Source organism: Dasypus novemcinctus, chromosome 8 (assembly GCF_030445035.2).
Source record: "Dasypus novemcinctus isolate mDasNov1 chromosome 8, mDasNov1.1.hap2, whole genome shotgun sequence".
NCBI classification, from domain to species: domain Eukaryota; kingdom Metazoa; phylum Chordata; class Mammalia; order Cingulata; family Dasypodidae; genus Dasypus; species Dasypus novemcinctus.
The window spans coordinates 94388963-94400991 of NC_080680.1; the positions used below are offsets into that span (position 1 = coordinate 94388963).

The 12029-nt window shown below is 37.6% G+C and overlaps 1 protein-coding gene across 9 annotated transcripts in view; it reads right to left on the minus strand.

Moving 5' to 3' along the window:
• Nucleotides 1-12029, minus strand: part of RABGAP1 (RAB GTPase activating protein 1) — a 206333-nt gene that overhangs the window by 42345 nt on the left and 151959 nt on the right. For 6 of the 9 annotated variants that reach the window (XR_002797731.3, XR_002797732.2, XM_071217010.1 and 3 more), the window contains one exon: nt 1224-1337. The exons of the other annotated variants lie outside the window; for them this stretch is intronic. Coding sequence is in view for 4 of the 6 variants with exons in the window: in XM_071217010.1 (XP_071073111.1) it covers nt 1224-1337 (114 nt within the window). In the remaining 2 variants the exon portion in view is untranslated. The remainder of the gene's footprint in view (nt 1-1223; nt 1338-12029) is intronic. 9 annotated transcript variants of the gene reach the window in all.

The window sequence follows — 12029 nt, forward strand, 5'->3', positions numbered from 1 at the left end:
AGCATTGAAGGTAGAAGGGATCACCCAGGGAGACAGCGTACAAAAGTATCTATAGGCTGAGCACCTAGGAGAAGGCCTGTTTGAAAGCCAGGGAGAAAGAAAAACTCATGAGGGAGTCAGTAAGTAGTAAGAGCCGTAAGAGGATAACCAGGAAAGGGAGAAGTCAAGAGCAGAGAGAGATCATCATGAGAAAGTAGAGAGCAGTAAGGTCAGGAGCATGTAATGAGGAACCAGAGGCAGTGAGCACAGGGTTTCCTTCTGGAAATTTTGTAGTAAATGAGGAATAGTTGGAATGGTCACTTAAGTGGGAAGTACAACTAAGAAGTGGCTAAGAAAGGATGATCAGAGAGCAGGATTAAAAGAGAAATCACAAGTTTGTGTAATTCTATAGCAAAATTAAATTAAACCCAAGAAATATTTCTCTAAACTCTTAACTGTACTTAAAATTTAAAGCATCCAGTTTATTATTGGAAAGCCTATCCTTTACCACTAGCCTGCCCTAAAACAAGTAATTACTTTTGCCTTCATAACAATATTATGTAAGTTCCTTAAGGACATGTCTCATGCTTTGCCCATAATTACTACATAGTAGATACTTAGTAAGTACTTGATTAGTTTTGGGGGAGACAACTAAAGACAAGTCTGAGGACAGAGGAAGATTGAGGAACTCTGTTCCCAACTCCTACTTTTAGCTCTGTGACTCTGAAGTACCAAATCTATTAAAAAATTGTTTATTGAAATTGAACAGGCTGCCATTTCCCTTACAGTTTTCAAATACGGATCTGTGACAGAAATAAGTATTTCCCACTATTCATTATACTGCAGTGTTTAAGATTCCACCTGGATGGGTATTAGTACTTCCCACTGTTGGATGGTGTCCCAGATGCCAAATTCATCACTAACAATATTGAATAAGAGAGAATTATAACAGAATTCAGAGGCTTTTAACATAAAACCAAATTTTCAAAGTGTAAATGTGGAACCAGGGGACTGTCATCTGAAAATCCTTAAATTAAAAGGAGAAAAGAAACCCTACAATTTTAATTTTTTTTTAAATGAATCTAAAATTGTGTTGTTATCTCTGACCTTACAGTCTTTTTTCTCCTTTTTGCATTTGTGAAGATCCAAATACAAATTACACTTCGTAGCTGTTTTTTATATAATGTCAGAGAACGAGTACCACCACTCAAACCTGGGTCCTTTTTTGAGGGGACATGAACTACCTTGCATATTTTATATAAGGAATCTTGTCCATCTCCTCCTGTGTCCTTAAAGTAGTCATGGGCTGGGAATGTGCGGTTAATATCCCGGGTAATAGCACTATCTTGAGGAGACTCCTGTGGAAACATAAGGAAAAGAGGGATTTAATGGCCAACTACATACTTACTTGGATCTATACAACACAGTCTTCTCATTTACGGGTTTAGAATGTTGCCAGGATCATGTATGAATGATATACTTCAATAAAAAAAAAAATGTTGCCAGGATATACAGGCATGCATGCCCATGGTTATTACCTCTTCGAGGACAAACCATACAAGTAAAAGCAAAAACAAATTTAAGGGGAAAAAAAAGATGGAAGAAAAGTAACTTGTTTCACTCTATACATCTCATTATATACTTTTTCCTACTGCAAGGAAGTCCAGCTGATGATCTTTCTATTGGGAAAATGTGCTATGGGAAAATATCACATAGATAATTACTCAACCTAATCTCAAAGGAAGGAGATAAAGTGCTTGTATTATAAAAACTAGGTATAAAAACATCGTTTGGAATGAAGCCCATGTGACATGCTCTTAAATGGAAAGGCCAGTCCTTTAATTGGGGTTTGTTCTACGGGCAAATAGCATAAAAATGAACAAAGGCATAAGAATAAACACACCAATCTACTCAATATGAAAATGACACCACCAAGTGCCAAAGGAATTTTTCAGACAGGCTATGGGAAAATATTCCTAGCTTTTGCCAATGGAAAAACTATTCTGTCTTCTACAATGAGTTAATTAATATTGAATAAGTGTCAATAATGTCAGCAATCCTTCATAAAACATACCAAACAACCAGCTATTTCTAATACTTTCCCCTAGTTAAATTTTATTTGCTTAAGTGCTAAAGAACTGGTATACAGAACCATAACTTTCTACTTTAACAATTCATTGTCTTCATAGTTAAGACAACAGAGTTGACTCTTTGGTGAGTTCACATCATATTTAGCATACTATCGAAGAGCCTAATGCTCCTGTTTCAAGATGAAAAACAAAAGTGATATTCTTCTCAGGAAAGGGATGTGGCTCAAGTGATAAGATCTCCGCCTACCATGAGAGGACCTGGGTTCAATCCCTGGGGCCTCCTGGTTAAGAAAAAAAAAAAAAAGAAGAGAAAGCATGCCTGCATGGCAAGCCAGTGCCCTCATGGCAAGCCCATGAAGCGAGCCAAGGGCCCACATGGGTGCCTGTGTGGTGAGCCGAGTGCCCACGTGAGTGCCTGCATGGCAAGCCAGTACCCACGTGCTGAGCCAAGTGCCCATGTGAGTGCCCGCGCAAGTGAGTCATGCAGCAAGATGATGATGCAACAAAAGAGAGACAAAGGGGAGAGTCAAGGGGAAGTGCAGCAGAGACCAGGAACTGAAACGGTACAATTGACAGGGAACCTCTTTCCACATCAGAGGTCCCAAGGATCAAATCCTGGTGAATCCTAAAGGAGAAAAATGAGAAGACAAAAAAAGAGAAATAGATATAGAAGATCACACAGCAAATGGACATAGACAGCAAAAATAGTGGGGATGGGGAGGAAGAAAAAAAAGAAAAAGTGATATTCTTCTCCAGTAATAATTCCTCTAGTCTTTCAGGAAATCATGTTCCCAAGGCTATGAGTATTTTATAGTTGTGGGATTTGAATGCAACACTAACTATAAGGCATACGCTCCTTCTTAAAACAGTAAACTAATTATACGTTTGATGACTCTGCCAAACTGCTTTCTAAATGCTGTGTTGACATATAGTACTACTAGATTTTAACCCAGTTTTAACAACAGTTAAGATAATGCAGGAGTGTGATTGAGACAAAAGGAAAAAATCCAAGGTTAGGCCTAAGATTACCAGGTAGGAAATTCCAGGGTACAGCACCTGGAATGGGAACCAAAACAGATATGGGGGTGAGAGTGGGGTGTCTACCTGAGTTGAAGAGAGAGAACAGAATTCAAGGAGACCAAAGTGGCTTGAATTTGTGGGGCCAGAGTACTTGAAAAAAAAACTGAACAGAGAGGGGCTGAAGAAACACCTATAATCTCTATGAATCATATATCAAAATAAATAATAGGACTTCACAGAAATAAAAAAATTTACTTTTCAAAATCTACTTTTAAAAACTTATAAAAAGGAGAGAGGATGTGGCTCAAACAGTTGAGTGCCCACCTCCCACATGGAAAGTCCCAGGTTCTGTTCCCAGTACAACAAAGTGCAAGATAAGCAGATGCAACAAACTGATGGAACAAGCAGGAAGCAAATTTGGCACAAGCAGATGGGCACCTGTCTCCCACATGATAGGTCCCGGCTTCGGTTACTGGTGCCTCCTAAAGAAGACGAGCAGACACAACAAGCAGACAGATGAGGGAGCCATGGGGGGAGTGGGGCGGGGGCCGATTTTGATGATATTCTTTCATAATTTATAACAAATGTCTTACAAAAACGCAAGGTGTTGGTGGTGGATTGATATATGGGACCCCTGTATGATGTTATGCATGTTTGCTTTGTAAGTTTACAACTTTTACTATACACTTATTGTTTATGTATGTTCATGAATAAATGTTATTAAAAAATTAATAGGGTGGGTAGGGAGAAAATTACAGCAAATGTAAGATACTTTGGTTAATAGTAATATATATATATACATTTTTTATAATATATTTTTTTAAAGATTTATTCCCTCCACCCCCATTGTATGCTCTGTGTCCATTCGCTGTGCGGTCTTCTGTGTCCATTTGTCTTCTCTTTAGGTAGCACAGGAACTGGTCCCAGGATCTTCCGGAGTGGGAGAGAGGTCATCAATCTCTTGTGCCACCTCAGCTCCCTGATCTGCTACATCATTTGTTGTCTCTCCTCTGTTATCTCTTTTTGCTGTATCATCCTGCTGTGCCAGCTCTCTGCTTAGGCCAGCTTGCCACCCGAGCCAGCTTGCCTTCACCAAGAAGCCCCAGGAATTGAACCCTTGACCTCCCCTATGGTAGATGGGAGCCCAATCGCTTGAGCCACATCCACTTTCCTCTTGTGGTATGTTTTTGTGGCTTTGGCATTAGGGTGCTCTTGGTATCACAGAATGAATTAGAAAGTAGTCCCACATCTTCACTTTATTTTGGAAGAATTTGAACAGGATTGGTGTTAATTCTTCTTGTAATACCCAGGGTGCAAAACTGAAGAGAGAAATAGACATCTCCACAATAATAGCTGGAGACTTCAATACACCACTCTCAGCATTGGATAGAACATCTGGGCAGAGAATCAATAAAGAAACAGAGAGCCTGAATAATATGATCAATGGACGAAATCTAACAGAAATATACAGAACACTGCACCCCAAAACAACAGTATGTACATTCTTTTTAAGTGCTCATGGATGTTTCTATAGGATAGATCATATCTTGGGTCACAAAGCAGATCTTGATAAATTCACCAAATTTAAATCATACAAAGCACTTTCTCTGATCATAGAGGAATAAAGTTGGAAATCAACAAGCGGCAGAAAAAGGGAAAACTCACATATATATGGAGATTACACAACACAGTCTTATATAAGCAGTGTGTCAAAGAAGGAATTTCAAAAGAAATCAATAAATCTCAAGAGGAACAACAAGGAGAATACAAAGTATCAGAACCTAGAGGATGCCACATAGGCAGTGTTGAGAGGAAAATTTATAGCCCTCAATGCTTACATTAAAAAAGGAAAAAGAAGAGAAAGCATGCCTGCACGGTAAGCTAGTGCCCATGCAATTACCGGTATGGAGAGTGTGAGTGTCCGAGTGATGAGCGTGAATGCCCATGTGAGTGCCCATGTGGTGAGCCAGTGCCCACATGAGTGAGTCATGCAGTAAGAGATGACGCACCGAGAGAGAGAAGGGGAGAGTCAAGGTAAAGCACATCAGAGACCAGGAACTGAGGTGATGCAATTGACAGGGGACCTCTCTCCCCATCAGAGGTCCCTAGGATCAAATCCCGGTGAATCCTAGAGAGAAAATGAGAAGAAAAGACAACACAGACAGCAAAAACGGCAGGGCAGGAGGAGGGAAAGGGGGGAAAATAAATAAATGTTTTTTTAAAAAATTGATTTAAAAAAGTTATGCTTTCTAACCTAATAAAAATAAATCAGTTATGTTCCAAATGCAGTTCTGATCATGTCACTCCCCTGAATGAAACTATTAAAAAAAAAAGAGGAGCTAAAATCAATGACCTAGAGACTCACCTGGAGGAACCAGGAAAAGAACAGCAAACTAATCCCAAAGCAAGTAGAAGGAATGAAAGACGATCAGAGCAGAAGTAAATAAAATTGAGAACAAAATAACAAAAGAGAATTAACTAAATCAAAAGTTGGTTCTTCAAGAAGATTAACAAAATCTAGACCCTTACACCTAGGCTAAGAAAAAAAGAGAAAAGATGCAAATAAATGAAATAAAAAATGAAAAGGGGAACACTACTACTAACACCACAGAAATAAGAGAGATCATAAGAGGATACTATAAACAACTTTATGCCAAAAAACTAGACAACGTAGATGAAATGGAAAAATTCCTAGGAACGAACAACCTACACTGACCCTAGAAGAAAGAGAAGACCATAACAAATCAATCACAAGTGAAGAGATTGAAACAGTCATTAAACAGCTCCCCAAAATGAAAAGCCCATGACCAGACAGTTTCACAGGTGAGTTCTACCAATCATTCAAAGAAGATTTAATACCAGTCTTACTCAAGTTCTTCCAAAAAGCTGAACAAGTAGCAACATTACCAAACTCATTCTATGAAGCCAATATCACTCCAATACCAGAGCCAGACAAAGATATTATAAACAAAGAAAATTACAAATCCATTTCTCTCATGAATACAGATGTAAAAATCCTCAATAAAATACTTGCTAATTGAATCCAACAAAACATTAAAGGAATTATTCATCATAATCAAGTATGTTTTATACCAGGCATGCAAGGGCGGTTCAAAACAAGAAAATCAATCAGCATAATATACCACATTAATAAATCAAAGAAGAAAAATCATATGATTTTATCAATTGATGCAGAAAATGCATATGACAAAAATAACAGCATCCTTTCTTGGTAAAAATATTACAAAAAAATAGGAATTGAAGGAAACTTTCTCAACATGATAAAAGCCATATATGAAAAACCCACAGCTAGCATTGTACTCAATGGTGAAAGATTGAAAGCTTCCCCGTTCAGATCAGAGACAAGAAAAGGATGTCCACTGTCACCACTGTTGTTCAATATAGTGCAAGAGGTTCTAGCTAGAGCAATCAGGCAAGAAAAAGATATAAAAGGTATCCAAATTGGAAAGGAAGAATTAAAACTTTCACTATTTGTAGATGATATGATTTTATATCTAGGAATTCCCAAAAAATCTACAACAAAGATGCTAGAACTAATAAATGATTTCAGTAGGGTATCAGATCACAAAATCAATATGCAAAAATCAGTGGTGTTTCTATACACTAATAATGCTCAATCTGAGGAGGAAGTCAGGAAAAAAATACCATTTACAATAGCAACAAAAAGAATCAAATATTTAGGAATAAACTTAACCAAGGATGCGAAGAACTTGTATTCAGAACACTGTAATGCATTGCTAAAAGAAATCAAAAAAGATCTAAATAATTGGAAGAGCATTGCTTGCTCATGGATTGGAAAATATCATTAAGCTGTCAATTCTACCCAAATTGATATAGAGATTCAATGCAATCCCAATAAAAATTCCACCAGCATTTTTTAAACAAATGAAAAACACAATAATCAAATTTATCTGGAAGGGTAAGAGGGCCCAAATAGCCAGAAACATCTTAAAAAGAAAAAGTGAAGTTGGAAGACTCTCACTTCCGGACTTTAAATCATACTGCCTAGCTACAGTGGTAAAAGCAGCATGGGACTGGCATATAGACACATAGACCAATGGAACCAAATTGATGGTTCAGAAACAGACCCTCACATCTATAGCCAAGTGATTTCTGACAAGCATGTCAAACCCACCCAGCTGAGACAGACAGTCTATTCAACAAATGATGCTGGGAGAACTGGACACCCACAGCCAAAAGAAAGAAAGAAAGACCCCTATCTCACACAATATACAAAATATACAAAAATTAACTCAAAAGGAAGTACAATAAAGTTCCTAGAAGAAAAAGTAAGGAAACATCTTCAAGACCTGGCGGTAGGTGATGGATAAACGCCAAAAGCACGAGCAACAAAAGAAAACATGGATAAATGGGACCTCCTCAAACTTAAACACTTCTGTGATTCAAAGGACTTCATCAAGAAGGTGAAAAAGCAGCCCACTCAATGGGAGAAAATATTTGCAAACCACTTACCCAATAAGGGTTTGAGTTCCATTCTATATAAAGAGATCATAAAACAATAAAAGAGCAAGCAATCCAATTAAAAAAATGGGCAAAAGATTTAAATAGACATTTCTCCAAAGAAGAAATACAAATGGCGAAAAAGCACATGAAAAAATGTTCCATATCACTAGCTATTAGGGAAATGCAAATTAAAACAACAATGAGATATCATCTAACACTGCATAGAATGGCCATTATTTAAAAAAACAGACAACAATAAATGCTGGAGAGGATGTGGAGAAATAGGAATGCTCCTTCATTGTTGGTTGGATTGTAAAATGGTGCAGCCTCTGTGGAAGACAGTTTGGTGGTTCCTCAGGAAGCTAAATATAGGACTGCCATATGATTCAGCAATTCCTCTACTAGGAATATATTCAGAAGAACTAAAAACTATTGCACAGACATTTGCACACCAGTGTTTACAATGGCATTGTTCACAATGCCAAAAGATGGAAACAACCTGAGCGTCTGCCAAAAGATGGAAATAACCCAAGTGTCATCAATGAATAGAATGGATAAACCAAATGTGGTACATACATACAATGAAATACTAAGCTGCAGTAAGAAGAAATGAAATTGGGATAGATGTGATAATATGGATGAATCTTGAAGACATTATACTAAGTGAAGTAAGCCAGATAGAAAAGTACAAATATTGCATGGTCTCATTAATATGAAATAAATATGAAAAATAAACACATGGAGTTAAAACCTAGAGTATAGGTTCTTAGAAGATAAAGAGGAGGGTTGAGAAGAACTACTGATGCTTTATATATGTAGAAATTTTAATTAACTTGAGGATAGTAACACATTACAGTGAGTAGCAATTGGTTTATAAATGGGATTGTGGCTGAAAAGGGCAGTTTGGGGAAGTAAATGTCAATAGAAAGAAAGCTAAAGAATAATCTAGGGACTGAATAACACAGTGAATCCAGAGGTGGATGAATATTGTGGTTGAGGGTGCAAATGCAAGAGAGTCCTTCTGTGAGCTAGAGCAGGTGTGTATCACTATCGTAGGGTGGTGGGAATATGGAGAAGCATGGGAAAACTACAACTGGTGTGACCTATAGACTGTGGTTTACAGCAATACTATAATATTCTTGCATCAATGCCAAAGGTGTACTGTGTTGATAATGGAGGTGTTTGGGAAAAGTGTGCCAAATGTACGCTATGGATCATGGTTGGTGGTAATGGTCTAATGATATTGTCTCATAATCTGTAACAAATATTCCACAATGGTGTGGTGTGTTGGTGAAGGGGTGTTGCATGGGAAATCTACACATGTGCATGATTGTTTTGCAAGTTCACAACCTCTGTAATAAAAATATGTTTTTAAAAAAATAGTGTGGGCTGGGGGACAAATATACAAATGTAAGTTAAGGACTATAGTTGGTAGTAATATTTTGATGATGCTCTTTCATAGTTTGTAACAAATGTTTTACAACAATGCAAAGTGTTGGTGGAAGGGTAATGTATGAGACCCCTGTATGATGTTACGTATGTTTATTTTTTAAGTTCATAATCTTTACACTTGTTTGTGCATATTCATGTATGAATGATACACTTCAATAAAAAATATATTAAAAAAATGAAGGATGTCTGAGGATATTATCTCATCATCTGTAACAAATATTCCATGATGGTTTGGTGTGTCGGTGAAGGGGTGTTATATGGGAATTCTACATATATGTATGTTTGTTTTGTAGGTTCACAACCTCCGTAATAAAAATATATTTTAAAAAATAATGGGGTGGGTTGAGAGAAAAATACATAAAAAAAACTTACTAGTTGGTCCTTAGGTCATGGTTTAATGTGAACATTATAAACCCATATCTGTATGAAAACAAATTTAAACTAGTAAATAATCTTGAAAATCTTAAAATAAAAACAAACTAATGAAACCCTGATACATGCAACCACATGGATGAGCCTTGAAGACATCAAAGTGAGTGAAATACGCCAACACAAAAAAACAAACATTGCATGATCTCCCTGATTTGAAACTATCAGAATAAGCAAACCCACAGTCAGAATTAAGAATGGGGTAATGTGGAAGTCTGATATTATTTATGAATTCCTAAAAGAGATACTGATGTTTGCAAACTGGTCTGTTCCTCTGGGCATGATCCCCTTTGATTGATTTCATTTCAATGCTTTACAGTTAACTTGATTAAATCAAGATTGGGGCTTTGATTCAACCATGTCATTAGGACATGCAGGGATGAGTCCCCATCCCCTTGATGGACAGATGTTCAATCAAAAACAAAGAAGTAGACACACAAAGAAAGGGAGCTCCCTATACACAGAAGAGGATTCTGCAGCCCCAGGAAGAGAGATGAGCCATTTGCCTGATAGTTTAAAGGTGACCTTGTGAAGAGAACAGCAAGTCTGAGCCTGTAAAGAAACAAGCCCTCCAGCCTACGGCTGAGAGCAGAAAAAGCTGGGACCATAGAGCCTTAAGAGGAAAAAGAAGGCTGAACCTTCACAGATATGGCCTGCCATCTTGCATCAACATGTGGCAACAGACTTTGGGTGAGAAAATACCTCTTATGATACCTTGAGCTGGACTCTTTAGAGCCCTGTAATTATAAGCTTTTACCCCCCAAAAATACCCTTTATAAAAACCAATTTCTGGTACTTTGTATCAGTACCTCTCTGACTAATACAGACTTTGATACCAGGAGGAGGGTAATTGCTTTTGCAATTACCAAACTGCTAGGGGTATTTTTTAGAAGAACTGTGAGATGCTTGATAGATAAGGCTTAGATTGCTCTGAAGAGACTGTTGGTAGGAATACAGACACTAAAGAGACTTTTTATGAGGCTGCAGAAAGAAATGATGAAACTATTATTGGAAATTGGAGGAAAGGCGATCTGTGTTTTAAAGTCACAGAGAACTTAGCAAGATTGACTCCTGATGTTGTATGGAAGGTAGAATTTGAAAATTATAAACTTGGACATTTAGCTAAGGAGATTTCCAAACTAAATGTGGAAAATGCAGCCTGGCTTCTCCTTGCAGATTATAACAAAATGTGAAAGGAAAGAAGTAAGCTGAGAATTGAATTGTTGGGCATAAAGAAAACAGAAACTGATTCCGGAAATTTCAAGCCTCTGGAAATCAAGCCCCCAGACGATAGTGCCCCATTTGAGGAAGTAACTAAACTTGGAAGTTTTAAGTCAGAATTGAAAATGCAGTTATACAGGAAAGACATGTGGAAAGTCTTACTGTCTAATGGCTTGGACCCCTGCTTCCTGCATGCTAAACCAACAAGCTTTTTGAGAAAGATGTATGAACAAAACCACTGTCAGCCTGGACTAAAAGGGACATGGAGAGGAGAGATGGAAGGAAAAACAGCTTTAAGAGGAAAACCATGGAAGCTGAGATCTGGAATTAAGACATCTCATCTCCTTGGGCCAAGAGAAGTACCCCAACCATGTGTATGGAGAAGATGAGTTTGCCCTGGCATTTGAAGAGGGTGGATGTCCCAGCCCACATTGTTCAGGGGGAGTTTTGCTGCTCCAGGTTACAGAGAGGGTGGGGCACATTCCCCAAGGGTTGGGGAGAATGTGATCAACACCCCACAGGTCTGAGAGGGATGGGCCTATTGGGCAAGCCTGTGGAAAGGGTGAACCCCCATGAGGCCCCAAGGATGAGAAGAAACTATCATTTTAAGAATGATTCTCAAGACTTTAAAATCTAATGGAGTATGCCCTACAGGTTTTTGGAACTGTAGAGGACCAGTGACTCATGTTTCCCTCCAAAATTCTCCTTATGTTAATGCAAATGTTTATCCTTTGTCTGTCCCTTTGTATATTGGAAGCAGATAAATTGTTTTGGAAGTTTCAGAGATCTATAGCCACAGGAGAATTTGCCTCAGGACAAACGGTATTTCTATAAAATGATTGTGATATGATTTTGTACTTAGCATTGCTACCGAAATAAGGTTTTTTTTAATATTGTAATGTCTTTTTTGAAATTCAGAGGGTAGAGTGTGGCAGTATGGTATTATTTATGAATTCCAAAAAGAGATATAGATTATATTTGTAAACTGGTCTGTTCCTCTGAGTGATACCCTTTGATTTCTAGTACTTTGCTTCAGCACTTCTTTGGCTGAATGGGAAGGTAAAGCTTAAAATATATAGGGTTCCTATTTGGAAGGATGGAAATGTTTTGGTAATGGATGGTGGCAATGGTACCATAACATTGTGAACACAATTAACAGCACTGAATATGATTAAAAAGGGAAATGTTAGATTGTATATATGGTAACAAAATACAAAAAACAAACAAAAAACAATGGACTTTAATACTACAATTATAAAACAGTGTTATCATCAGTTGTAACAAATGTTCCATGTAAATGCAATATGTTGGTGGTGGGGTAGTATATGGGAATCTTGTATTTTTTGTGTAATT